Genomic DNA, 27669 nt, shown 5'->3' on the forward strand with positions numbered 1-27669 from the left:
CTTCTCCTCGTTTGACAATTTGGTTAACGAAGGTAGTTGCCCCTTTTGTGAGTCATGCATCGAAGGCGCCATGGCCTACCTTTGGTGGGACCAACTCGGCGTTTCCTTCCCGCTTTATGCTTGCCATACTGAGTGTCCCTGGTAGCGCGACAGTGCAGGCGCCTCCCTTCCCACGCACGCACCGAATCATTCATCGTGGGGGCAATCCTGGTGGTGATAGATGTATCGAGTCCCGCTCGCCTTCGTCTTGTGCACAGTCAGATTCCGGCTATCCCAATACTCCCGCCCATAGTTGACCAGGATCTCCTCCCCGGCCTTCAGTCCCACGCCGCCGCCATCAGCAGCACCACCTTTCCGCCGCGCCCCGGTCGTCGCCGCCAGACCGGCCGGACAGACGAAGATGCCGACCCTGCGCTCCCACTTCCACCCTTCCCGCCGCCGGTCGGACTGCACCTGCACCAGGCAGTCGCGGAACTCGGCATTGGCCCTGTCCGCGATGCCGTGGAAGTCGTTGGCCATGCGGGACTCGTTGCCGCCGTGCGTCGCGTCGATGCTGAGGCCGCCCCCGCCACTTGCGCCGCCGAAGTCCTCCTTGTCGAGCTGGTGGAAGCTCAGGTCGTAGTGGCTGCGCGTGTCCGTGTCCTCCCGTGCGTCGGTGTGCACGCGTCCGACGTACAGGCAGAGGAAGGCCGACGGGGCCATGTCGGCCGCGGCGAAGAGGCCGCGCTGGCCGAGCGCGGGGTGGTGCGCCGGGCTCGTGATGGTGCGGATGCTGACGCGGGCCCCGTTGTTGGGACCGGAGATGAGGGCGCTGGGGATCTTGTCTAGGGACTCGGCGGTGGTGGAGGGCTGGCCGAGGGCGTTGCGCATGTCTGGCGTCACGGCGGGGGAGTAGATCAGGTCCGTGAGATACTGCACTTCTTCGGGCCAGTTCTCGGGAGGACTGCCCGCTGCCGCGGGACCGATGGCGGCCATCTCTCCTTGCGTGGGTGGAGGGTTCTTGACACCTGCGAGATGGTCGTCCAGCGGCGATAAGTGGAGCTCGACCAATTTTCTATGAGAGTGGTAGACTCGAGCTTTTCCCACAGACTAATGGAAAGGGAACGTTGGAGGATTAGCTAAGGCGATGGATCCCGAGATATTGGGTGGTTCTAGTCAGACTAGTCTCGGTATCGAAGTTGGGACGGAAGATTGAGTGACAGCCAATCGTTAAAGTCAAGCCGAGGGGCTAGTCCCCTTTGGGTGAGTGACGAGCTGAAGCCGAGGTCGAAAGGGGTTAGACCGTTTCTTGGGCAAGCCGAGCTGCCCCTGGTGAGTCCTGATAGCCAATCAGAGCCCGCTTGCCAATATCAGGGCGTCCAGGTGTAAGCCGAGACACCAGATACACGTCAAGAGATGATCAGAAACTATCAGTATATATACTGAGCCTGCTGCGCTCTTCAACGATGGCTAGCCTTTTTGATCCCTCGGACCCAGTTCAAATGTTTAAGAACACAGGACGCCAACGCAGAATATGAGTGAAACACCTTCAGCGCAGCCGACAACGGCAAACTATGGAACCATGGAAGACGCTCATCCTGATACTGACGGTAACATCGAGCCCAGAGATGTCCCAGATGGTGACCAACCCAAGCGTTCTCCGTTCCGTATTTATACCACCTTTGTCGCTCTTTGCGTATGTGCTTTCGCTAATCTCCCTGTCCCTGCTGGTATATCCCGTTCCCCCTAGCTAACGCCCTCTTCTGCTCCCAGCTCGACCTCTTCGTCGCCGCCCTAAACCAAACCATCGTCTCCACCACCATCCCCTCCATCACCGCCGACCTCCCCGGCGCCGCCGCCGGCTACACCTGGATCGGCGGCGCCTACCTCCTCGCCAACGCCGCCAGCGGGCCCATCTGGGCGCGCGGCAGCGACATCTGGGGCCGCAAGCCCGCCATGCTGGTCGCCCTCGCCCTCTTCTCGGCCGCCACCACCTTCGTCGCCGCGAGCGCCGACATGGCCACCCTGCTGACCGGCCGCGCCCTGCAGGGGCGCCGCCGCGGGGGGCCTCATGCAGCTCGTCACCATCACCCTCTCGGACCTGCTCAGCGTCCGGCGCCGCTCCCTCGCGCTCAGCGCCCTGGGGCTCGTCTGGGTCGTGGCCGGCACCGCCGGCCCCGTCGTCGGCGGCGCCCTGTCGCAGTACGCGACGTGGCGCTGGTGCTTCTGGCTGAGCCTGCCCGTCTGCGGCGTCACCTTCCTCGTCATGGCGGCGTTCCTCGACGTGCATAACCCGCGCACCCCGCTGGCCGAGGGGCTGCACGCCGTCGACTGGTTCGGCATCGTCTCCATGCTGGCGGCAACACTACTGTTGCTTTTGGGGCTCGACCTGGGTGGTATCGTGTATCCCTGGGGCAGTCCTGTCATCATCTGCATGGTGGTGATCGGGGCATGCATGGTTCCTATCTTCCTCTACGTCGAGAAGAGCATGGCGAGACTCCCTCTCATCCACCTGGCCATGTTCCACGACGTATCCAATGTCGCCACCGTCGTAGTTGCCTTCACCCACAGCATCTCATCTTTCGGCACCGAATACTACTTGCCCCTCTACTTCCAAGCCGTCAAGCAAAGCACGCCGTTTCAGAGCGGGTTCCTGATCCTGCCCCTGATCATCACTTGTGTGATTGTGGACATTCTGAGTAGTGTCTATATGTTTAAGTTCGGTCGTTACAGGGAGCTCATCTGGGCCGGGACAGCCTTGTTGACTCTGGGAACAGGCCTGTATATTGCCTACGACGCCAACACAAGCACGGCCGCCATCATTGGATTTCAGATAGTCCATGGTCTGGGCATGTCTTCTCTGTTTCAGACGCCCCTGATGTCTCTCCAGAGCAGCGTAACTCAAGCCGACACAGCAACAGCCACAGCAACCATGGGCTTCCTCCGCAACCTGGGCATGTGCCTCTCAACGGTAGTCGGCGGCGTCGTGTTCCAGAATAGTATGGCGTCCTGGCGGTCGCGTCTCGCCGCCAGCGGGCTCGGCGAGGCCCAGCTCCAGGCCTTGTCGGGGTATGAAGCCACTGCGCACGTCAATCTGCCCCAGTCCCTGACAGACCCGGTGCAGCGCCAGACAGTCATCGACGCCTTCGCCTGGAGCGTTCGCAACATGTTCATCATGTACACGTGCATTGCGGGAGTTGGTCTACTCGCCTCTGTATTCATAAAGCAGAGATACATGAGCAAGGAGCACACCGAGACGAGGACTGGTGTTGAGAATTTGACCGACCAGAGGAAAGCCAAGGGTGTGTCTAGTGTTGAAGGGTTGGGAGAATGAGAGCAACAACATGCGCCTTCTTCACTACACTTATGTAGGCAAAACATCGGTGGGTGCCTTTGTATACTAGAGACGATGGCGAAGATGTCTCTGAGAAAGTGGGGTGGTCATTGACTAGAATTCGACTTGACTTGATCGCACGCATGAAGTTGGCCTCGACAGACGGCGCGCCCAGCTGATTCATGTAAACTGCAAGTAAGACTACAACTTCCACGCATGGTAGGTAGCATCGTTGCTCTATGTTAGTATTTCAAAATAATATGCCTGGGGGTATTGGTTTCGGTTACCAGAGACAGTCCCTCACCTTGGAAGTTTTCCGTGGTTGCTGCAAGATCAAATTCGCGTTTCATTATGCTCGCTTCTTGTGCGTTGAGACAGACCACAAGCCCCGACGACTGGACACTGACAGCTGGCCACGACTGGGATGGAATCAAACAAGCTTGCCGCCAGAATCAGGCGTCAACACAAGCCGCGCGTTCTGGAACAACAAATCGCGCCATATCCGGAATTTGCCTCTATCCACGAGCGAACCCGGTCGATTGGGGTTGTTCAGCCAAAGCTTCGTGGTGCCAAGTGTGGCGTCTCCGAAATTGGTGATCTGTCGAAGATAGAAGCCTGCCCATGGGTTGACCCGCATGGTGTCGACAGAGAGCTGTCGTTGTTCGCGAGCGCAGTTCACGGCCTCGCGCTCATAGTCCTCAAGATTCTCCCCAGATAGACAGGTCAGCAGGCGGTTCGCGGACGACAATAGCTCCAGGTTGGCACCAAGCAGCTCGGTCCTCACGTCTGTATCGAACATGGCCACGTTTCGTATATTGCCGGTCGCAGCGACGATCGCGTTAAACTCCTTGCGCCATTGATGTAACTCAGCCCTGAACGCCAGGACACGTTCATAAAGCACGGTTTGATCATTCTGGGTATCGCCATATATCAAGTTGGTGACATCACGGAGAAGTCGTGGGAACTTGATAAAAATACACCACGAGAAGATGGCGATGTGGCTTCGAGCCGACAATATCTCATCGGGGCTGACCACGTACTTGAGCAGGCGCTGCCATGGCTCTTCGTCCAGGAAGCATGCTTGGTTCAAGCGACAGCTCTCGAAAACCTATATTAGACATAAGCATATCGAAGTGCAAACATTGGACGCCAATCCAGACCAAAGGACAGGGCACTTACCAATGGACCCATCAAACTGAACAGCAGCGACATATCGTATGGCGACAAGAAGCGCATAGGCCCTCGCATCTGAATGAGGCGGGCAGCGCCGGCAATGTGCCGTTCCCAGGCATGAGAACGTTGCGCCTCCAGTAACTAGGCTCGTGAAGTCAGCAATGACGAGTTCAGAGACGGAGTACAATCCTGCTCCACTGACCTCGTACAAGCAGAGAAGTTCGACGGTGCACAGCACATCCGCGTTATGCCAATTCGGGCCATTCACGGCATCTTGTAGGCTCTGCAGAGCGCGCCCATACTGTAACATCTCCTGTGCTTCGGGGGGCCTCGCTGACGGTACCAGGACGCGCCGGGCGCGCATGGCTAGGCATCGCACCGCGTCGTCTAGGTAGGGGCTGTGGCCGTACTTGATGGGCACAAATGAGAGGTAGGATCTGCGGCGGCGACTCACGAGACCACTCAGCTCGTTGGATTGCAGTTCAAGAATGGCCGAAGCAGTCTGACCCACTTGGACCATGGTCAAGGCCGAGAGGTCGAGGATGTTCAATCCCGTCTTGGCCGTCACCGTCTCGAGCCCCATCGGCGGCATTGCCCTGGGTGGCCTGTTTTGGCGAGGCCGCCGCAATAGGGCTTTGGGGTTGCCATGCTGGGAGGCGAGGTGCGACGAGGACGATGCTGCCTCTGTTGATGTCGGTAATTCGACTACTCCGTCGTCGTCCGGCTCCGACTTGACATGCGCATTGTGTGGCTGCTGCTGCGGGGTAGCTGTAGCTGAAGCAGCACTAGCAGATGCCGTCGTGGGGGGTTCCACGAATATTGGCACTTGGCGAAGATTTTGCTTGCCCCAGCTGGCGGAGCCCTTGCGAGCCGCGGCCGTGGCCTTCATGGCCTTCTTCCGAATCTTATCGCGTGCCTTGCCATCGATGCCACGATTGTTCTGGTCCGTGACGATAAACTCAAAGTTGCCGCCGCCGCTGCTGCTAGCCATGTCGACTCTCCGATTAGAGTGTTGTAGGGCTGATCCAGGGATGCACTTCTTGTGTTAGGGGGGTCGTAAAGTTCCAAGCGTGGGCGTTCCCGCAAAAAAAAAAAAAAAAAAAAAACAGGCGCTACAGGTTCAGCTCGTCGTTTTGTCGTCCCAGCTTACTTCGATGTCGAATCCGTCAGATTTCAATGTCTCCAATTACGCATTCCAAAAAAGAAGAAGACGGATCAAAGCTCGAAAGAAAGGGTCAATCAAGGATCAGAGAGAACTATCAACTCCGTCCCTCTTTTGTTTTGGGGCGCGCTCTCCAGACTTAATACGGGCACGGCAATTGGCGCGTGCCCGACGGCATTTTGTACTGTACGACAGGACAACACTGGCCCCAGCCCGACCAAGCTAAATATGCCATTTGAAGAGAGGAATGCCCTATCGCTGTCCCGCGCCCAAGACTGTCCTTTTTCTAGGCCTTCTGCACGCCAAATCCCACTAGCGAATGCGAGGCCCGTTTCGACATGGAATCAAGGTTTGCTCGGATGTAGGTAGTAGGGGGTAGTAGTACAGTTCATCCTGATGAGGGCCCGGATCAAGATTGGATGTTGTGGGACCTACTTAAGCGAACTTCGAATATTTCCAACACATCACATATTTTACTTTGCTTTTCCAACCAGTCGGCCATTGAACGAAGCTGAGCTCACCGCATAATCCTCTTAATCCATCACAAAACAACTGTCTCTAAGTAGAAGATGCGAATCCGACAAGAGGGAATCTTGATTGATCGGTCCATTGAAATGAGTGTGCATGTGCAAAGCTGTCAGACGGAATTTGCCGTTAACAGATCATTGCGCCATCCCACCACTGCCAGGAGGTGGATCTATTTACGGTAACAATAGTCTCACAGGGCCTGCAGGGCGAGGAGAGCGAGGAGCGAGCTCCGTCCACCCCTCCCACCCCCACGAACCTGCGTGCCTCTACCTACGTCCGATGGTGCCGCAGACACGAGTTATGCTTAAGTCAGATGCTGCTATCGCTCTTAAAGCCCCGAGAATTCCGGCAATCGGTTGACTAGGATGTGAGAGAGATGATTCCCGCATCCAATTAGGGCCGACAGTGGCAAAAGCGTCACGGGGTGAGCAGATGCATCGAACGAGGACAGCCAAAGTCTCACTCGATGGCCACCCAGCGCAAGCTCACGACATCAGTTTTATTGACACGTACATGCATACTTAATCATCAAAAGCTGCAAACCTCCCGCCCCCGGCGCACCATCTGTTCAGCCGTTGTCTGCTATCGCGTAGCCGCACCACCTGGCCTCATTCCTGCTAAAATTGAAGTCATGGCAACGGCCGACCACCTGCAGTTTCACTTGCAGCCATATAAATAAATGACGTACTGTACATATTTAGGATATGTATAAAGTAGCCAATCCTTCAATATAACCGAATAAATAGAGTAATTATTCCAGTGAGCGACCGGACATAAAAAGCCGTATGATATGTTCCTGGTCATGAAAAGGAATGTACTGTGTGTGCTTAGTTTTGCTCCTTTACCTAAGTCGTACGGCCACATCAGTATTTGGAAAGGGGTGGGGGAAAGACAAGACTGGTTTCATTTTCCCTCAGGATTTAATTTCCTCTCCTTGAGCTTTTAAGTGATGGAATGAAGAAACACAGGACTTGCTGCCCTAAGATATTGACTTTTTTTTCTCTCTCCTTTTTTTTCTTATGTCCGACTCATACTAGCGCAGGCTAGCAGAAGCAAGTGACTCAAGCCCGAGCTAACCCAACATATATCGACTCAAAAAGGAGGTATTATAACCGATAGATTGCTGCTGGCGCCAGTCACTGCGTACACGAATATAGGTACGAGGTGGAAGACGCTCTATTGCATCGGTTGCCCGTAGAATACTATTGTGTTGTGGAGTTCATGTATGCAGGTTCGTAAGTGAACGGGCACACATAAAGCGTGGTCGATGGAAGTGTATTGAGTTTAGCTTTTCATATCCTGTACAGTCAAATCGATGGCTGGATAACGAACCGTCCTTTAATTCCATCGCCCCCGGACCAGTCATTACAAATTATGGAATAATCACAGTATGTTATGATCTCTTTTGCGGTGGTTCTTGAAACTTTCCCAAGGCATCACAGTTAACAAGCAGAGACGAAGCGATGCCCATGCGTCACACCCTCTTGCAGAAGCTGTTCCTGCCAAGCCACCTACCATGACCGGAGTCACAGAATTTGATCCCATTGGTACGCCGCTGCTAAGCTACGGAGACGTGTGCCCTGGTTCCGTTGAAGCCAGCATTGGAGTCGTGACAGATGCATAACTAATCCCGTAAGCTCCCCAACCCCAAAACAGTAGATAAGGTAATGCATCGAGTGGATGACGAGCTCAAGAAATGCAAACAAGTTACGGATACTGAAAACATACAACCCGTACGAGGGGAGTCGTGGTCGGCACTCGCTGACTCTGCATGGGGAACAGAGCAGCACGCGGCCTACTGTATCATTGCAGCTTGGTGTAGAAGTATTGAACGAACGTAAGTGGTGAGAAAAGAGTGCATATTTCTGATCTGTCTATCCTACAGTACTGGGCGTCAGGTTTTTGGTGATATACCCCTTGGAGTCACGTGCAACTCCGCCACTTCGAGCCACACTAGGCCTCACGATCCCTAGCCCTGCTACAATACCCATCGAGTTTCTTCTAGCATTCGTCAACTGTGCTGTTTTGCCGCATGCCGGGTATCTGAAAGTTATCGGGGCCACTCAAATATTATGGTGGAGGAACGCGGAAAAGCGAACCACAGCGAGATTGACAAGTTATTTAACCTTAGTATGAAGCCGATCACCCCAAAGTGTCTGATAGATGTCATCAATATAACAGTAAATGCCTTTGTGGAAGTTGCAGGATAGGTCATGGCGGAAAGGCAGTGGAGTAACCACTGGTAGGTGAGAGGAGAGTTTCACTTCATGAGATACTCAATATATCGAGCGGTAGTGCGAATATGTACACGTCTGGCCGAGTACAGGATATTTCCACTGTCGACCTTGGACGGCCTCGCCTTCGCTGCTAGTTGCTATAATGGGGCCGGCAACAGCTACTCCCAGGTCGCCGAGAGTTTCTGCGCCGCCCCTAGTGCGTGGCTCGCATTAGCATCGTCTCCGTAAACGATTATGTTTCCTTTTATACTGTTGCGGCTGCCCTCGAGCCAAGAGCATTTAGTGCGGCTGTTATGGCTGCAGTTGATCCGGCTGTGCTTGGCGTCGCGATCAGAAAGTCCGTGGCCCGTAATCGTAGCCACCAGCGGAGACGAGAAGCCTAGACTACCAAAAAGAAAACAAAAGTAAAAAAAAAAAAAAGAGAGAGAGCGAGGTCCGCGAACGATTCTCGAGAAACATGACCGCCTCTAAGCCGGCGATACCAACAACTAGGTCGTCGACAAGATTGCTAATGATCGCTAATAATGGCATCCTCGCCCGGGATGGCACTCTGCAGGTTGTTGTTGTTGCCTAGAATCGGAGCACCCGCGCTCTCCACCCATTGCTACTTGTTTCTAGTATGCTGACTTGCCTAGAATATCTGCTGCGTGTGTCCTGCCATGTTACGTGTAGGCATGATAAGCCTTCATCGCGAGACTTGTCTTATATGTCTTGCATGGTACCGTGTGTGCTGTAGTCGTGATGTTTCATGGTGTTGAGCTTGCACACGTTCAATTGCGCCTACGGTACTTAGTTCGGATATTCTGGCACCTGGCATCTGATGTATTGCTTACCTACTTATGTACATACTGACTGTGGCAACCAAGCTCGGATCCAAGGTGAAATGCGTAACACCTGATGAAGTCAATGGATCAGTTGAGGTACGCAGGACTCTGGTTGACGGATGATGAATGTTGCATTTCGCGATCCTGTTTTTGCCGAGGTGCAGACTCCTTGCATTTCCCCACACGCCCCAAATGGGATGCCCCAACTTTCCCCATCTTTCCCCCAACTTTCTGTCCCAGTGCTGTGTCACCGGTAATTGCCGTTCAACCTCAATGCGCGGAATTTGGCAAAGTTTTCTGATGCGTGCAACAGTTCATCGTATCTGTTCGAGCCGCTCTCTAGGGCCGCTTGGGATGGGAGGAGTTTCATCGGGCTATTTTCGCCTTTGTTCTGCAATTGAGCATTCGACTATCACCCAACTCTCACGTCTTCCACTTCTCCATCGTACGTTGCTGTGCCCCAGAGGTTTTTCTCTGTCATCACTGACAGAGAGACCCGGTGCCTCGGTCATTACTTCAACGCCCGGTGCTAGCAAGGGTCAACACCATGGGGAAATGCCAACGCCCCCCCCGCAGACCAGCTTTTCCCTCTGACTTCCACCCCACCCCAAGAGTTGCATGCCTGTTTTACCCCGACATCCCCGACATAATGGAGAATTTGACAGTCTCGTGGTCGATTGTTCGAGGCCGGCTCGATTAGGCTGTCGATGCCCCGGCCCCCTTTACCGCCTTTCTCCCGACAACATTGCTCACCAACGGCTCAACCATCGAATCATCTCACAGCTGCCGCCCGGCATGTTGCTCTATCACCTAGTTGCCTTAGCCTATAGCGGTAGTGGCCCGACACACTAGGCCGCTTCTGACGTCCTCCTCCAGAGTGGTCGCCAGGCACAACGACAGAACCCCCTGTGCCATACCAGCACTCCTTGTTATGACGGAGGAATAAAGTGACGGGGTGGGTTCGTGGTAGGTTGATAAATACGTGACTTGCCCGCCCCGGGGCGTTTGGATGATTTGATGTTCCTCACGGGTCGACAAAAGCGAAAGTGAGCACCGAGCTCCCCAGTATTTGCAACCATGTTGCATTCCCTCGTTCCTGGTTTAGCTTGCTTGTCAGCTGTCGCTGCTGCCCAGAATAGCCTCATCACCGAAGATGCCTTCTTTTATGGACAGTCTGAGCCGGTGTATCCAACTCGTAGGTCTCCGCTGGTAGTACACCACTGATAGAAGGGCACTGATCACAAATCCACAGCACAAATGGCCACAGATGGCGCTTGGGCAGATGCTGTATCACGAGCCAAAGAGTTGGTCGCTCAGATGACTCTGGAAGAAAAGGTACTGTCCCTTATCCTCGATTAGCTCTATGCCTATGCTCACAGCCATTCTCAGGTGAATCTGACCGGCGGCGCTACGGTTGACAACGGATGCTCGGGTTTTATCCCGAGTGTACCACGGCTTGGTTTCCCAGGTTCGTTCATCAAGAAATAGCGATGGTGCTTCCTCTAACAAGCGGTTCAGGATTGTGTTTAGCAGATGCCGGTAATGGCGTTAGAGCAACAGACTATGTCCACTCGTGGCCTTCCGGTATGCACGCTGGTGCAAGGTAAGTTTTCTACTGTATGAGGTCCTCGGTTGGGAAGGTTTAGCTAATCTGGACTCCTAGTTGGAACAAGGAGCTCACGCACCAGAGAGCCCGGTTCATGGGAGGTGAGGCCAGGACTAAAGGAGTGAATGTCCTACTCGGGCCTTGCATAGGTCCAATGGGACGTACCGCTCGTGGTGGCAGAAACTGGGAAAGTGTGTTCAGCCTTCCAAGATGTCAAACGTGTCAATTATGCTAATTATTGGTGTCGTGAAGGCTTCTCAGCCGACCCGTACCTCGATGGTAGTCTGGTCTACGAGACTGTGACTGGTGTTCAGGGAATGGGCGTTATCACAAGTACTAAGGTAAGATATAATATGTTGTATTGCCCACTCATTCAGCTGACATAAATAAGCATTTTATCGCCCAAGAACAAGAAACACATCGTCTTGCAACTCGATCTGGAGAACACGTAGAAGCTGTCAGTTCCAACGTCGATGATAAGACGATACACGAGCTGTATCTCTGGTAAGTCAGCTTCCTTTGATTTTTGTTGCTTTCTAACACGGTGTGAAGGCCTTTTGCGGACGCCGTCAGAGCTGGCACCGGGAACATCATGTGCGCTGAGCATCGGCTCAACAACTCTTACGCGTGTCAAAACAGTAAGGCTCAAAATGGTCTCTTGAAGGGAGAACTTGGCTTCCAAGTAAGAATTTCCCGCGGATATTACTAAACGTATGTTAACCACGTTCTCTTAGGGCTGGGTGGTGTCTGACTGGGGCGCTCAACACTCCGGTGTGTCCTCGGCTCTTGGTGGACTCGATGTAGCGATGCCAAGCGGTAGCGAATTCTGGGCTGGCAACCTCACACAAGCTGTAAACAATGGCTCCGTCCCCGAAGCTCAGCTCGACAACATGGTGACCAGGTAATAGGGTCCTATCTCCTGCCATATGTATATGAAGCTAATGCGTGTTAGGATTGTTGCCTCTTGGTATCAGATGGGGCAAGATAAACCCGAATTTCCCGAACCTGGCATAGGAATGCCCAAAGACCCCCTCAAGCCTCATCGTGTTGTCGACGCTCGAAACTCCAGCGCGAGGCCCACACTCTTCGACGGGGCAGCCGAAGGTCACGTTTTGGTCAAGAATACGAATGGAGCACTTCCTCTAGATTCATCCAAGATGAAGCTCATCTCGCTATATGGGTACTCTGCCAAGTCACCCAGTCGCAACAACCCGGACGTCGCGACGTCTGGAGAGACCTTTGCCCCGTGGGCAATGGGCGCCGAGTCTGCAAATGTTACCCAACTTGGCATCGGCTTCTTTGGTGACCTTAGTGTGGCGTACTCAGCCATTGCCGTCAACGGGACTATTGTCTCGGGTGGTGGTTCAGGGGCGACGGCGCAAAATCTTATCAGCTCACCCCACGATGCACTGGTCGCTCAGGCATACGAGGACGGAACGGCGCTGTTCTGGAACTTTGAGTCGGAGAATCCGGGCGTGAACCCAACCTCGGATGCCTGTATCGTGGTTGGAAATGTATGGGCCACAGAAGGCCACGACCGACCAAACCTTCGAGACGAGTTCACCGACAAGCTCATCGTGAATGTTGCGGACCAATGCGCCAACACGATTGTGGTTTTCCACAATGCCGGCATCCGCATGGTCGATACATTCGTCGATCATCCGAACGTAACAGCCATAATCTACGCTCATCTTCCCGGGCAGGACAGCGGCAAGGCATTGGTTTCGCTCCTGTACGGCAAGACCAACCCATCTGGCCGCCTTCCGTACACGGTTGCACGCGACGAGTCCGACTACGGCGCACTACTTGACCCAAGCCAGTTCACGCCACCTGAGCAGTACAAGAAGTTCCCGCAAGCCGACTTTGAAGAGGGGGTGTTCATTGATTACCGCCATTTCGATGCGCGTAACATTACTCCGCGCTACGAATTTGGGTTCGGTTTGAGCTACACGACTTTTGAGTATGCCGACCTGGCCGTTGCCAAGACCGATGCCCCATCCCAAGCCTACCCAGTAGGTGCCATTGCCGAGGGTGGCCAGACCGACCTATGGGACGTTGTGGCGACAGCCAGCGCTAGGGTGTCAAATACCGGTAGTATGGACGGCAAGGAGGTGGCGCAATTGTACCTTGGTATCCCCGGGGAGGGCAATCCGATCCGACAGTTACGCGGATTCGAGAAGCCGCTCATCAAGAAGGGCGAGGCAGCAACGGTAAAGTTCGAGCTCACGAGACGCGACTTGAGTATCTGGGATGTTGCGGCGCAGAAGTGGAAGCTCCAGGCCGGCGAGTACAAAGTCTATGTTGGTAGCAGCAGCAGGAACCTCCCGCTCACGTCAGCTCTGGTCATCTAGATTACAGTCAGACGGTACTGAGGGGTGGAGTTTGATGAGCAATGGCTATAACGAGAAGACAATAATCAATAATGTATGCACAAATAATAGACCTGTTATCTACTTTCGCGGTTTGAGCCATACCCTCTGCCTTTATCTCCTTGCGAACAGGTAGATACCAGGTGGCCAAACCTGCCGGTTGTCATGATATGTCCAGCGCATGATTGCAATATCAGGTAAAGGGAGGCATTCATTTCTCGAGAAAGGGGGGAGGAAAAGAAGAAGGCGGGATACAGAAAGCTGCTAACCTGTTAGTGCCTATTATGGAGGAATGGAAACGTGAACACCCGATCATCATGTGTAGTAAGCAAGCAGGTAGGGTACATCGAGTTTGGATTGGAGGTGCAAAGGTGTCAGACGAAGCCCCTGGTTAACCGTTAGCATGCCGCTAATCTACTGAGACATGGGCTAATCGTGGTATTTTTAGCAATTCCCCGTCTAAGGTGCGATGGCTAAGCTTCTGGCTACAAGGGTAGCGCACCAAAAGATGAATTGGCTGGTGGGGATGGATGATCTTTTCCTTTGCCATCACCCATTCCCATCTCCATAATAATCTCACTCTGACCAGATACACGACGGTGACAGAAATCTCAGTCCCCCTCCACTGTTGCGCGAAAAGCCAAAGGTTGGTCGAAGAATCCATTCCTAGGAAAGCTCGAGTTTTGATCTTGTCGACGCTAAACTGGCTTAGAGTATACGACAAAAGGCATAGCAGACTTTGGACTTTCGGGAAACAGTGGAGGGGGGCCTGCCAAGATTTCTGTCATCGTACTGTACATACCACGCTCGATCCGCTCCCCAGCCCGTCCAGACTTCTCCCCACCTAAGCCTTGTTTTTTACGGAGCTGAAGTGGCTACGTATGTAAGGCGGAGCAATTCAGATCTCTGCCGCAATACTAAAATTTGACATCGTCTGACTACGCTAGATGAAACGGGCAAGATGAACGGCTTCGCAACTTGGCTACCAAATAGCAGCGCTCTGCTAGCTGCCTAGCCATGCTTCTCTAGACTGGAGATTATGGTCACCGCCAGGTCGTGGGCTTTGGTTAAAGACCATGGCCCGCAAGAATGTGCCGCCAACAATTTCCACCATGACTTCCGACACCAATACTTCAGTTCATGATTCGCCCTCGGTCGGTCGACCCAAGTCTACCCGTCAGATTCGACACGCATTAGCACATCCTGAAAGGTCCCGGATCCCTCTCGATCTCTTTCACAGCTACCCTGCTCCAGTCATGTCGGCACTCAGCTGGGTGAGCGCGGGTGACCTTCCCCAGGATCCCTACTTTCCTCAGTTCCCACCAAAGGGGCCTGCCTTTCTCGATACCGAGGCGTGTCTGTGTGCCTTGAGGCCGGCGGATCCAACCCGCCCAACAGGAGTAGCTTGGCAATGCATCGGAAACCAGACCCAGGGGGTCTACAACGTGACAACGGGAAAATGGTTCGAGCCTCTGCACGATGGCGCGAAACTGGGCTCCAGAATCGACGACGCATCTAATGGGCCCAACACGGCCAAGCCCTTGAGATGGGATGGAAACAACAAGTCATTTTTCCCCGATGACGCCACTTTGGGCGTATACGACGAAGCGTGCACAGGCCAGAACCAGACCACATTCTCAACCGCCTTCTATCGCGCCGCCGAGCAACAGAAGAACAAAAAGCCCATGATCGATGCGGCTCCTTGTTGGAGGGAAGGCGCTGTTCCCATGCAGATCCAGACGGTGGAGTCGTGGCAGAAGGACGGGTGCAGTGAGGGTTTCCTGTGCAGAAACAACACGGTGAACTCGTTGCCGCAGTTCTGCCCCCTCTCACCGTCTGCCAGCAGTCGAGGCTAGCGGGTGACGCCTGTGCACTTGATGGCATCACAGTCGGCATGGGGCCTTTCGAGCCCGTCGTCTGTCCCGCGGGTTACTATTGCCCAAAAGGCGGAAAGGAGATGATACGGTGTCCGGAGCGAAATTACTGCCAGCCAGGCGCTTCTGCCCCTACCCCGTGCAGCGGCGGGAGCAGGTGCCCGGAGGGATCAAGTTTCGAAGTCTTCCTCATCCCACTGGGGATACTCGTTATAATAGATGGTCTACTCATCATTGGCGTCGTTCTGTTGACTCTTCGCGCAAGGGGCCGCAAGTGGAAATCCAGCGCTGGACCAGGTCTCTTGAAAACGTCGAGGACGCTAGGTGGCGGCATCAAACGGGCCATGACACGTTATCGGGCGTTGCCGGAAGAGCGCGACCAGGAATCTCTGCCCATGGATGCCACATACTACCCCCGAGACGGTACATGGGGCGGTTTCCAGGATGTTATGCAAATGGCAGAGCTACAGGGAAGGCCCATTGAGGAGATGCAAGACGAGCTACCGAATCAGCTGCGAGGCTTCGTCGAATCCATGAGGAAATCCACGGATGCGTCCAGACTTGGTCTGTCTTTCGCGTACTCAGGCTTGCAGTTCCACCCGCGAAAGGCGCAAAAGCCCATCCTGCAGGGTGTCACGGGCTCCATCGAGCGCGGTACGCTCACCGCCGTCATGGGTGGATCGGGTGCGGGCAAGTCGACATTTGTGCGCCTCCTCATGGGCAAGATCACTAACACGGGCGGTGCCGTCATGGTAAACAACAGCCCGGGCAGGATCAAGCGCTACAAGAAGCTCATCGGCTACGTTCCCCAGGACGACATCGTGCTGCCCGAGCTGACCGTCTACGAGAACATCCTCCACTCGGCCCAGATCCGGCTGCCGCGCACCTGGACGCCTGCCGAGATCGAAAGCCACGTCAACTCTGTCATTGAGTGCCTCGAGCTCTCGCACGTGCGCGACTCGCTGGTCGGCAGCGTGGGTAAGCCTGTGATTTCCGGTGGTCAGCGTAAGCGCGTCAGTATCGGCATGGAGCTGGCGGCGGCGCCCATGTCCATCTTCCTCGACGAACCCACGAGCGGCCTCGACGCGACGTCCGCCGTGTCCATGATGAGGACGCTCCAAGCCATTGCGCGCCTGGGCCTATCTATCATCGTGATCATCCACCAGCCACGCATGGAGATATTTGAAATGCTTGACAGTCTGATCCTGCTAGGCAACGGCCAGCTCCTGTACGAGGGTCCTGAGAAGGGAGTCCAACGCTACTTTGAAAACCTAGGTTTCCACTTCCCCACCCATTGCAACGCAGGCGACGTCGTCACGGATATCATCACGGGCAACGGCCGCGACTATAAGAAGAGCGGCGAAGTCTCCAAGGAGAGCCTCATCGCGCATTGGGCCAGCGCTTCGGCCAACAAGAACAGCGCCGAGGGCAAACACCCGCGCGATAAGCACGGCTCCGTCCTCTCCCTCGCTACGTCGGATAATTCGGCCATTCACCAGGCTCTCAAGAAGCGCGGCGCCCCTTACATCAAGCAGATGGTACTCTGCTTCCGCCGCGCTATGCTTCAGCAGTACCGCACCAAGACCGCCTTCGTTTTCGAGATGGGCTTGTCCTCGCTAGCAGGGTTCCTGATTGGATTGGCTGTCAATGGGAAAAAAGGAGTCATGTTCAAAGGTGAGAAAAACCGGCTGTTATTTGTGTATTTGGCTGTGAAAGGGCCATCTAGTTGCTAACATTAAGCGTGCTACTACAGGTTTCTACAAAGCGCCCTACGATGTCCTCTCTATAGCGGCCGACTTTCAGGCCGCCCCCGAGTTCGCCTTGCTGACGGCCATCGCCATCGGCCTCTCGGCTGCCTCGCCCGCCGTCCGCGTATTCTCCGAAGAGACGCTCCTGTACCGCCGCGAGGCCGAGGCGGGCCACTCGCGCCTCGCCTACTACCTCGCCAAGATCGCCGCCGTCATCCCGCGCATGGCCCTGTCTTGCTTGCACCTGACCACGTTCCTGATCGGCCTGGCCCACCCGGGCGGCCTCTCCTGGGGCGTCGCCTTCATCACCAACCTGGCCTACATCTGGGCCATCTACGGCCTGGCCGCGGTCGTGTCCATGGTGGCGCGGCGCGAGGACGCGCCTTTGTTCGCCACCATCCTGAGCCTGGTCGTGGGCATCCTGAGCGGGGCCGCGCCCAGTCTGGCCCAGGTGCGCGACTGGGGCATGGTATGGCTCTGGCGCGCGAGCCCGGGAACCTGGTTCGCGGAGCTCTACTTTGGCCAGATGGTCTCGCCATTCACGTATCTGTACCAGGTCGATCTCGCGTCTCAGGCGACGGGCTTTGGGCTGAACCGGCTGGGGTTGAATGTGTTGGTTATTTTCTGCATTGGGCTGCTGTATCGCGTCATTGCGTTCATTGGGCTGCTCGTGGGGCATCGGTTACGGATATGATATGCAGACGATTGGATGAATGTCTCGTGTCAATTGCTTCCCTTGAAATAGTTGTGTAATTATACAAAATCAATTAATCAACATTTAGAAAGACATGAAATATCACCCGTGGGACCATGGTGGCTTCGTAGGCATGCTAGCTAGCTATATTACAAATCATTATAACAGCAGTTTCAAGCAACAACATGGCTCAGTGGTAGTGATTACGCTCCTTCATTTCTCCCATTACCCCCTGACCAGTTGTGGGTTCAACTCCCTCCTCAGCAGGCTCGTTGGTCTCGCCATGCCAATGTTTGTTTCTGTAGTCTCTGGCGTCTTACGCTCAGTAAATATCCATTCGGTGGGGGGATGGTATTTGCAGCTTACGTGTGTGGGATGCCAACTGTCTGGTGCTATAAGATCAAGATCCTTTCTTTTTGTAATTTCTTTTTGACATCCTCTTCGTCCCCTATGAGGCCCACGATCCAGCTGATCTGTTTTGTATACTCACTTTCATCTAGCCATAGTAGGACATCCAGTACCCCAGGTCTACCATCACTTGCTTATTAAAATAGTACACGCCTGAATAAAAGAACATGAAAGGTATAAACTTGTGTTTGCTGCATACTATTGAACTGTTAGGGTTGTGTCGTGTCGTTGCGGCAGGCATCCCCGGAATCTCCGTCGGACCCGAGTTTCACCGACGGGGTTTTGTGTTACTGCCTGTACTACGCCGCCACTAGAGCCCAGATAGGCAGCAGCTGACGTAAACCCAGGATCGGCTGTGCAATTCCTCCTCGACAATTCCACCGGCTTACACAACGCGTATTTAATCCAAGCTGGAAGCGGAAACGGCCTGACTTATCATCCCCAGTGTCACTACATACCTAGTGTACCTTTCATTCCAAGATGGCAGCCGAGCCGCGAGAGGTCATCTTCCGCAAGTACAGCACCGAGGAGGGGAAGCACTATGCAAACTTCCGCCCGACTTACCATGAGAACCTCTACAAGCTCGTCATCGACCACCACGCCTCTACCGGCGGCCAATTTGATACCATCGTCGACCTAGGTTGCGGGCCCGGCAACTCGGTCCGCAAGCTCGCCTCCAAGTTCCAGCATGCATTCGGCCTCGACCCGTCCGAGGGCATGATCGGCGCCGCGCGGTCGCTGGGCGGCACCACGGCCACGGGCGAGCCCATCCGCTTCGAGACGTCGTCGGCCGAGGAGATCGGGTCGCAGCTGTCGCCCGCCGCCATCCCCGACGGCAGCGTGGACGTCATCGTCGCCTCGACGGCCGCCCACTGGTTCAACCTGGCGCGCTTCTGGCCCCGCGCCGCCGCCGTCCTCAAGCCCGGCGGCACCGTCGCCTTCTGGGGCTCCAACGCCAACTACGCACACCCGTCCATGCCCGATTACAAGGCCGTCACCGCCGTCCTACACCACTACGAGGAGCACTACTTCCGGCCCTACTACCAGCCGGGCAACTTCGCGGCCTCGGACCTGTACAGGAGCTTCACGTACCCCTGGACCATGGACCCGCCCCTTCCCGAGTTCGATCAGGCGGATTTCTTCCGCAAGGAGTGGGATCCTGAGGCCTGGGAGAGCGACTTCCTCATCCAGCCGCCGGCCAACATGGACACGATGGAGAAGGTCATGGCCACGGTCAGTCCCGTCCAAAGATGGCGCGAGGCTCATCCGGACTTGGTGGGGACGGAGAAGGACGTGGTCAGGATGTTGAGACGAGACATCGAGAAGATTCTCCACGAGGCAGGCGTCGAGAAGGGTAAGGAGTCGCTCAAGGTCGGTATTGCTGGAGTTCTGGTCATGGCCAAGAAGAAGCTATAGGGAACAATGGTGGACCCAGTTTTTGGACGACTCGCCCTTTCGTTGCGATAGGTACCGTATTGACGCCTTCCTTGAAAGAGCCAGTTGATGAGCAAGGAGACCGAGGTCTATTGATGGGCTTAAGGTGTAATGTCAATCTGGGGATCAGGTCCAGGACATGGGTCCATTGTTCCAGGGTATCATCACGTGCTCTCGTGTCTGAAGCTTTGACGCCCAAAATGGCTAGACGTGTCACAATCTAAACAGACTTCTGAACAGACGTCATTTGAATCAAATAGAAGTTGGGATGACTAGGTCGACGACCCCTCTTCAATTGGATTAAAAACATCCAAACTTTATCCATCTGCCCATTTTCTTTTCGGCTACGTTTACAGGCATTGCAACTCTGTTTGATATTGAAGTCGGAAGTGTGTGCTTTCTTACAGCTTCCTTAGCCACGATATCTCGCGCTCCAAAGCGTAAGAGTGACATCATTGTCATCTCGTCCGACGATGAACCATCTCCCAAGAAAACCAAGACTTCTTCGGCCGAGGCTGTGTCTGCTTCTCATGCTGAGAGCTCAACAGCAGGCGCGAATGCTGCTGCGCAGTCTCGGCAGCAGCGGCCCACGACCCCGGACCTGGAGTTTGACTATGATCGGAGTCAACTGCGGGACCCGCGGCCCACGCCCGGCCGGGTGAAGCGGCCGAGATATGAGGATCGTGATTTGACCGAGTCGCAACGCGCGAGGTTCAAGCCCCTCCCCCGTCCAAGCCCAAGGGACGTCTCGACAGCTTTCAGAAAAACGAGCTGTTCAGAGAGGAGGCATTCCGCGACTCGACACACGACTTCCACCACTTGTATGTGTGCCACCGCAAGGGACGCCAAGCCCCCTCCCCACCTACGACCCTGCTGGCTTCGAGCTCGATTACGACAAGGTTGACAAGTGGATGAAGCCCCAGGCGTACAACAAGAAGCGTATGGTCAAGGGCATGGAGAAGCGGGTTTCGGAAGCACAGGAGTTTGACAGTCGCATGCTTGATATGTTCTTCGAAGAGGGAGACGAAGCGATGGAAAAGCAAAAGCATAGGACCTTTGTCTTCACCAGCTGCGTCAAAGACAAAATCTCGAAGGACTTGAACATCCCTTGGCACAAGATCGGGATGGCGGAGCTTGACCTGTGGGAGCAAAAGGGCTTCCCGAAGGAGAAGCTTGCAGATTGGTTGGTCTTCACGGAGGAGGACAAAAAGAGGGCTTTAAAGATGCTGGGCGGCGCTAGACTCAGGAAGTGATGACACTATGGCCAAATGTTAGCCGATATGTTACATCTCTTCTGATAGACCTCCAGTCATAGCCAGTCTAGAAACTCATCCTGACAAGCCCTTGACTGGCTTGGTAGCACAGACCGGAGAAAGCCCCTATAAGTAGATGCCGTCCTAAGCCCGAGACACCCCATCACTTCAGGCCAAAACATCAGATCAAATACACACCGCAGCATAATAAAGCAACACATCACGATAGCATCGGCTCAACGCATTCACAGTAGCAAATTAGCTAGAGCAAACAAGGCATCAAGCAACCAACCATGCCCTACTAATTACAACCCCAACTGGCCCAACCCCCCGCCGCAGCCCTTCCAGTTCAACCCCGCCGCCTCGACCTTCTACCCGCAGAGCTTCCTGCCGGCCAACCCGCCCTTCAGCACGTACCAGCCGACCCTGTCCAACGGCGTGGCCTCGCCCTGGGTCGTGCAGCCTGGCAGCAGCAGCGGGTGGGGCGGGCACTCGTTGACGGGGCTGAACCCGGCCGGGCAGCACTATCCGCCCGCGAGCTGGCCGGCTGCTTATCCGAACCCTAATACGCATCGGTACCAGTGAAGGCCCAAAGGGCCACAGTAGTTTTAGGATATGCGGTTTGGGTTTTGGACGGGCGATAGGATAGATGTCCGCTGCTTAGGTGTCTATTAGAAAACGTTGTCAGAGAGTGTATTTAAATAGTACACGAAAACTCTTAAAACAGTATTCAATCTTTATAAGAATAAGAGCCTTTTAAAAATGGTATCATGTTTTAAGTATAGACAGTGACCTATAAAGAATGATACCTAGGTTGTGTAGCAGGTCACCCAAATTCCAGGTTACTAGGTCACCTGGTCATCAAGCATTAATATCATCGTGGCTCAGGGGTATGGGGCTGGCAGTCACTGTGGCAGTGACGACTTCCAAGGACTTCAACGACCAGGACCTCACGTAGAATTTATCTGATTTTAAGGGGGGACAGTGATATATAATATAAGCAATTGCTGGTAAAGTTCGCGTACTGTAGCGAGTGATCGAAAGCGACTGCTTGAGGACATGGTAAATTACCCCCTGTGATCTACGCTAACATAACTAGGGTGATAGCAGCTCCCTTGAGTCCGTCCCGAAGGCGGCCAGAAGAGATAACATGTTGATACACTTGGCCATGCCAAAGTCGTAGCAGAAACAGCGCTTACTTTCATAGAACTTTGTTCAATAACAACTAAATATTAAATGTATGAAGTAAAGATAATGAGAATCATTGACTCGAAGCATGCTGCCAGTATACCAACGACGAACGCAAACAACAACAAGTCTGTAAGTCTTTCGACTGCCTCAAGACCAAGAATGCCTATAACCCGGACGTCCCGGACAAGTGCGTCCTCTTCCTACGGACGACGGCGGGCGACTCTCCGGCGAGACGTACGTCAACTGCCCCAACGATGACGGGTACGGCGACAGCCCGGGCCCCCGGGAGCGCCTGCTACATCGGACGGGCGGCAAGACTTCCGCCACGACCTCGTCGGCGGCATCCCCTTGACCTTCTCACGGGTCGGACGGTAAGAATGGGACTAAGGAGGACGAGTAAGTGGTGATGAACCCACCCACTCCATTTCATATCAACGAAGCGACGTTCTCTCCGACACTGACACACTACACCCAGCAACAAGACTCCATCACCCCATCCCTCAGTTCGCTCCCTGAATAACTGAGAAGGGATGAAAGTCCAAGACATCCTCGAAACCCAGAAGAAGTCCGGCAAGAACGAGGGCAAGCTCTGCACCGGGCGCGACGAGAAAGTCGTGGAGATGGGGCGTCCCACAGCCCAAACGGGCCAGCGTCAGTGCCCTTTGACATCAACCTTGTGAACCTCGGCGCTAGATAGAACTTCTATAGTCCCGGTGCTTGTACGTTGTTGATGTCCTTCCTTTTCTCTCGCTCTCCCGGCTCGTGGACCCTCTCCCCTAGTCCCATGCATGTTCTTTTCTTGCTGACAGCAATCTAAAAAATAAAACCAAAAAGAGAAAAGAAAACTCCAACTTGACCAAGCACTGCTCATGTCATCAAGTATCAGGGAAATCAGTACGGCGATGGGGATAAGTTCGCCGTCGGAGTGCAGCTCTTCGACGGAGCCAGCGTCTAGATCGGGCACTACAAGAAGACCGTGGTCGACGACAACAGCTGGCTCTCGGTCAAATCCAAATTGACATGCACATTCGATCTGCAGGCCGGCAAGGGCGACCAGGACGCTGTGACATTCAGGTACAACGGGCAGACCTGGGACTGCGGCGGCGACAAGAGCAGCAGCAGCGGTGGCAGCCACCAGTGCACCCTGAAGAAGTCGGGCTACGAGAGCGGAGACCGCGAAGGAATCATTGGGGTTCAATACATAGACCATGCGCCACTGTGGAATGAGAGCATGGTATGGCTACTTAGTGGCTTTTTTTTGTAATTATTTAACGTAATATCGTGTCGCGTGGTCTCTCAAACAATCCATGTCCGAAAACCTATATCAAAACGTGTCTCATCTACGGGACTCGTGATCTAACGTGAGCTGTCTAGATTTGCAGGACACTATGCCTGTGAAGGCAAGCATCTTCTGCCCTATGCCCAATTACACCCAAAACGCCATTGTTGGAAGCAACGTCATATTACAAGACGGTTCCGAAACTGCGACACAGTTAGAAAAGCCTGTTTGCATCATACTCGAGATGACTTACCCAAAGGTCTGCTTGATGCTGCGGACATAGTATTCGCCCCAGTTGCGCTTAGTCACATCCTCCTGACCAACAGGAACCCCAGTCCAGGTGACGCGCATGTTGGTAACGCCGTCAGCATCGTTCTGATCGAACTCGAGGGTCTGCTGGGAGAAGTGTCCAGCAGGCCACTGGTTCAGGCGCCACGTCTGGACAATCTTGGTGGGCGTGAGCTCGACAAACTCTCCCGAGACGTTGCCATCGAACAACTCGAACTTGCCACCCTTCTGGGCACCTTCGAATTTCTTGGGAGGCGCACGAGTAAAGGCGGCAAGTCGCTGGGGATCGGTAAAGGTCTGATACAGCTGGTCGGCCGTGGTCTTGAACTCCTCGGACTCAACAAGCGTAGTAGTGTTCACCACACCACCCTTGGACTCCTGGGCAGCAGCGGCGCCGGCGCCGGCGTTGGCTACCTTAGCACTGGTTGGGACATGCTTGGGAGTGGAGAAACCACTGGAAGGGTTGGAGCCAGGCTGGTGCTGGATATCCTTACCATGCTCCGCGATCAGAGCAGGCGTGAGCTTCTTAAGCTCCTCGACCAATTTAGGCTTGAGCTGGGATCTGATGAGCTCCCGGACGGGTTGCTTCTCAGCCGACTCCGAGTGGATGGTGAGGTCCTCGATCTGGAGACAGATAAGCCACAGGCCAATTTACGACTACTACTACAAGACATGCACTTACCACAATATTCTCATCATCATGGGTGACTTCCGGGATGGTGAAGGATCCCGAAACGTCCTCTACGCCAGGAGCGTTGCCTTGACCTGGTCAGTCTCGACTTGGCAACCAAATGACAGCTATCGAACATACCAGAGAACTCTAATACCAGCTTGACGTCGTAGTAGGTAATGACCTTTCCCTTTCGCTGACTGACGTTGACGTCGCCATCAGCGCTGACAACCTTGCTGATCTTGACATTGACATCCCCTTGCTCAGCCGCAATATCTACCAAGTTCTTGTTGAACCAATCTCTTGCCCACTCAATAACATCCTTATCGACCCAGTGCCAGTTGTTGGGGTTGTGAAGAGCCATGATGGAAATCGGATGGAAAGGGACCGTACGGAGAGGTAGTAGCCTATGTGAAGCGCGAAGTGTCAGCTGGAGGTTCCGCCAATTCAATGCAACAACATAATTGGGTTGGGTTGAAGGATATCAGAGAGAGGTCGTAGACCAAAGCATTGTGGTCATCAATGGAGGGAGTACAAGTCACCCTATGACTGGTGCCAGCTGGGTTCTCATCATGTAAAGGGAAAACTCTGCATATCATTTTGATATGCAGAGATTGCGTTGCAGAGCGACTTACCGAACAAGGAGCTGCTGACGGTGGGATCAGATCAGTTTGGTCCGAAGCAGTGATGGTTTCTCAGCAACCTATCGCAATCTACTGTATGTTCTCGAGTTGTAGGAGGGACAGTTGACTTTGTAGCTTGGAGAAGGCGGCTGAGGGGGCACGAGGCCACGAGGAGAGGAAGAGGAGAAGAAGATGGAAGGGCAGAGAGGAAAGTTGAGGGAAAGATCTAGAAAATCCAGCATGCCGCATCAAGGCTGCGCGAGCTGTGGCCCCTCTCTGCCCATTGACCTAAGCGGGCCTCAGCACGGGATTGGCCAGACCACTCCAGCCCCCACTAGCGAGATGTGCCTAACCGCATTCAGCTGCTTGCTCTTGCTTGCAGCCGGCCAGCCTTGCTATCTGCCAGGAACACCGAGGAAAGGCATAGCAGCAGCTTCAGCAGCCAGCCAGGCCAGATGCACGATGACTTGTACGATTGGAAGTTCTCATCAGCAGGCTGATGTCCAGCTCGAACTGGGTATTTCATAATGGAAGAAATATTTTTGCTAGGTGAAAATTCGATCGCCCCGTTAAATATTATGAAGACGGCAACTCGGACCGACTGATGACCCTGATTGCTGATTGCCCGATAACCTAGACCCGTCAAAAAAGTTTAGCAGAGATATTCGCATTGTGCTCACTGCTGCTGGTCGCAGAATGCCACAATAGGCCCTTGAACACCAAAGGAAAATGCAAGACATGTCGATGTACATGTAGCTCATGATACACCTATGTCCCCAGGATTTGGTTCTATTCTGATCCATTGCGACGTTCAATCTTGAAATCACAGTTGCAGCTCAGCAGTTCCGACTGATCATTTCGCTTTTGGCACCCCAGCTTGCAAGGCACGGACATAGCAACGGAGCACTCTCCGTTCGACGCAAGGCTTGCGTCCCTCCCTGGGTTGTAACAGTTTGATGAAAACAGATAGTCCAGCCAATCTTGCCTGGCCGCTGATGGTGCTCTATATCCTTCTATATATAGCATTGCACATCGTCGCTCCGGATGGCAATTCAGTGGCTCATCTCCAGGGCTCTGGGTTAATGTTCAAATCCTTGCTTGCCCGAGTCCAAGTCCGCTTGGAACAACCAAATGTCATATTTGGGATGAATTGCCTATCTCGCCGAGCTCCTTTTGCTGAGCGTTGAAGTATTCACGCGGAGTAACTTATCAATCTTATCTGAGACGGAGTACTGGTTTTCCGTGCTAAATATATACCTCCGCCGAACGCTGGGTCAACGCCCACTACTGTCCACGTTGCTCTTCCTGGCCAGCGGGTGTGGATTGCGGGGAGAAATATTGACCAGTCTTCAGTCAAGACTGTCAAGTGCCGCCCGTAGTCCTCTATATTTGGTACACTGGTAGAAAGGGCTGACGAATATGGCCGCCGCTTAACGCAGAACAAGCAAGCAAGGCGATGACGAGGGCTTCATGGCGCGGAGCTATATCCCTGGGGAGTCAGCAGCCCGAAAATCTCGGAAAACTCGACATCCGTGATTAGCTTCAGCTCCGTGCTTATTAAAAGAGAGGGAATGCGGGATTATATGAGGCATGCTATCAAGTTATGCCAGCATGAACTCACCGGCATGTCTCGATATGTGAGGCCCCCACGGCTCCTATGGTAATGGAACCCCAAGCCTATGTAACTTGCGGCCATGACTGCATTGGGCTTGCATACCCGCCGTCGCGCGAATATATAAAATCAAGGTGCGACACCTTAATCATACAGTAGGATGGCTATATTACCATTGCTTAAACGTGTAGTCAGCACTCAATGTTGGTTGCTGGTTGGGGTTGCTTCGCATAGCATGGCGAGAAAGGAATGCGTTCTCGAAGTTCGACTTGCCACCGTCCCTGATTGACACCCTCCCCTCTCTTTAGTGCTTGGGGTGGATTCGCCGGGGTAAATTACAGCAGCCAATTGCTGTTCCCAGCTGTACAGGGGCAATGGAGCCGGTAAGCGCCGGCAGCCAGCCAACCAATGGGAGGCGAGTCTGGCGAGAACTGTGAGAGCCTGGCGAGAGGAGTCTAACTGAGAAAGACAAAGTGATCCAAATTTAGAACGTCCCCACCGTGTGTTCTGGCCAATATCATCGACAAGATGCCGACCAACAGCCCATCCTCTCTCTTGGCCCCCGGTCCCTTCTCCCGCCCCCTCCATTTGATCGCTGATCGCGCTCCAGCTCTTGTGTAACGAAGACAGGGCTAGAGGCCGAACGGGCTGGTTCGGTGCCAACAATGGACTGACTTGCAGGTAGGTGCCTGGCCAAAGGCGGTCCAGCTTCTGGTCCAGCTAGGGCAGTTGGCGTCGGCGTCGCCTGCAGTGCAAATTGGGAGCCCGTCTGCCCGTAGCCCGGCACTTTACATGCAGGACGCCGAGACTGCCCATCGCGTCGACAACATTCGTTCGATGTACGTTCATCCCGATGCCACTCACGCATGATTAGACGTGCATGAGTACCGTCGTATTTTGCTTCCTTTGTCGGCTAAGCTAAAGTCCTAGTCTTCAACAGTCCCATATTTGTGACCAACATCGCAGAGCTGTGGTCGAGAGGGGCACTCGCTCAATCCCTACCCATATACTGCCGTCTTCGGTGTTGCTCCCGCATGTGCGTGTTTCGCTCTTGGCGGCATGTACGTGAAGGGGAACCTTCATGCAGCCCGAGACCAGGGTATCAGGAGACTAGATCGTTTGCTGTCTTCCCGCCTATCCAATTTAACCTCCGTCCTGCATCCAATTCTCTCTTTTCGTCCCTTCTGCGCAAGTGTTACCAGTGTCGCATCTCGACCGCGACGACTTCCCATCACTACCCGTATCACAACTGTTCATTATCAGCAATTGACGGGCAATGCATGTCGCCATTTGAAGCAGATTTCTCCACGTCTGTACTATACAGGAAGAGATAACCTCTCGTCGGGACACATCGGCGGCGGTTGGCAGTTCCGGAACTCTTTC

General features: G+C 54.1%; 10 protein-coding genes across 10 annotated transcripts; 7 read left to right on the plus strand and 3 right to left on the minus strand.

Moving 5' to 3' along the window:
* Nucleotides 1-186: 186 nt before the first annotated feature.
* On the minus strand, nt 187-975 carry PG986_012743 (uncharacterized protein; the record flags this gene model as incomplete). Its single annotated transcript, XM_066848965.1, has 1 exon — nt 187-975. One exon carries the CDS (start codon nt 973-975, stop codon nt 187-189), a length of 789 nt encoding a protein of 262 aa, XP_066695661.1.
* Nucleotides 976-1561: 586 nt separating this feature from the next.
* Nucleotides 1562-3313, plus strand: PG986_012744 (major facilitator superfamily domain-containing protein; the record flags this gene model as incomplete). Its single annotated transcript, XM_066848966.1, has 3 exons — nt 1562-1675; nt 1753-1977; nt 2057-3313. 3 exons carry the CDS (start codon nt 1562-1564, stop codon nt 3311-3313), a joined length of 1596 nt encoding a protein of 531 aa, XP_066695662.1.
* A 430-nt stretch (nt 3314-3743) lies between these two features.
* Nucleotides 3744-5477, minus strand: PG986_012745 (uncharacterized protein; the record flags this gene model as incomplete). Its single annotated transcript, XM_066848967.1, has 3 exons — nt 3744-4421; nt 4493-4627; nt 4689-5477. 3 exons carry the CDS (start codon nt 5475-5477, stop codon nt 3744-3746), a joined length of 1602 nt encoding a protein of 533 aa, XP_066695663.1.
* Nucleotides 5478-10305: 4828 nt separating this feature from the next.
* Nucleotides 10306-13194, plus strand: PG986_012746 (beta-glucosidase precursor; the record flags this gene model as incomplete). The annotated part of the gene is made up of 10 exons (XM_066848968.1): nt 10306-10432; nt 10490-10572; nt 10627-10705; nt 10756-10840; nt 10901-11034; nt 11096-11184; nt 11235-11347; nt 11396-11525; nt 11578-11744; nt 11796-13194. Coding segments are annotated over 10 exons (2406 nt in total), but the record flags the coding sequence as incomplete, so codon positions are not given.
* A 1274-nt stretch (nt 13195-14468) lies between these two features.
* On the plus strand, nt 14469-17528 carry PG986_012747 (uncharacterized protein; the record flags this gene model as incomplete). Its single annotated transcript, XM_066848969.1, has 3 exons — nt 14469-14982; nt 15030-16760; nt 16840-17528. The coding sequence occupies 3 exons, from the start codon at nt 14469-14471 to the stop codon at nt 17526-17528; spliced, it is 2934 nt and encodes a 977-aa protein (XP_066695665.1).
* Nucleotides 17529-18416: 888 nt separating this feature from the next.
* PG986_012748 (methyltransferase domain-containing protein) lies at nt 18417-19352 on the plus strand (the record flags this gene model as incomplete). Its single annotated transcript, XM_066848970.1, has 1 exon — nt 18417-19352. The coding sequence occupies one exon, from the start codon at nt 18417-18419 to the stop codon at nt 19350-19352; it is 936 nt and encodes a 311-aa protein (XP_066695666.1).
* A 218-nt stretch (nt 19353-19570) lies between these two features.
* PG986_012749 (uncharacterized protein) lies at nt 19571-20623 on the plus strand (the record flags this gene model as incomplete). Its single annotated transcript, XM_066848971.1, is given in 3 exon segments — nt 19571-19582; nt 19810-20191; nt 20211-20623. 3 exon segments carry the CDS (start codon nt 19571-19573, stop codon nt 20621-20623), a joined length of 807 nt encoding a protein of 268 aa, XP_066695667.1.
* Nucleotides 20624-21899: 1276 nt separating this feature from the next.
* PG986_012750 (uncharacterized protein) lies at nt 21900-22166 on the plus strand (the record flags this gene model as incomplete). Its single annotated transcript, XM_066848972.1, has 2 exons — nt 21900-21939; nt 22003-22166. The coding sequence occupies 2 exons, from the start codon at nt 21900-21902 to the stop codon at nt 22164-22166; spliced, it is 204 nt and encodes a 67-aa protein (XP_066695668.1).
* Nucleotides 22167-22344: 178 nt separating this feature from the next.
* PG986_012751 (uncharacterized protein) lies at nt 22345-23078 on the plus strand (the record flags this gene model as incomplete). Its single annotated transcript, XM_066848973.1, has 3 exons — nt 22345-22465; nt 22523-22533; nt 22770-23078. The coding sequence occupies 3 exons, from the start codon at nt 22345-22347 to the stop codon at nt 23076-23078; spliced, it is 441 nt and encodes a 146-aa protein (XP_066695669.1).
* Nucleotides 23079-23342: 264 nt separating this feature from the next.
* Nucleotides 23343-24415, minus strand: PG986_012752 (activator of Hsp90 ATPase; the record flags this gene model as incomplete). Its single annotated transcript, XM_066848974.1, has 3 exons — nt 23343-24005; nt 24064-24140; nt 24193-24415. The coding sequence occupies 3 exons, from the start codon at nt 24413-24415 to the stop codon at nt 23343-23345; spliced, it is 963 nt and encodes a 320-aa protein (XP_066695670.1).
* Between the last annotated feature and the right edge of the window lie 3254 nt (nt 24416-27669).

Source organism: Apiospora aurea (genome assembly GCF_038362705.1).
Source record: "Apiospora aurea strain CBS 24483 chromosome Unknown utg000008l_segment0_segment0, whole genome shotgun sequence".
Lineage (NCBI taxonomy): Eukaryota > Fungi > Ascomycota > Sordariomycetes > Amphisphaeriales > Apiosporaceae > Apiospora > Apiospora aurea.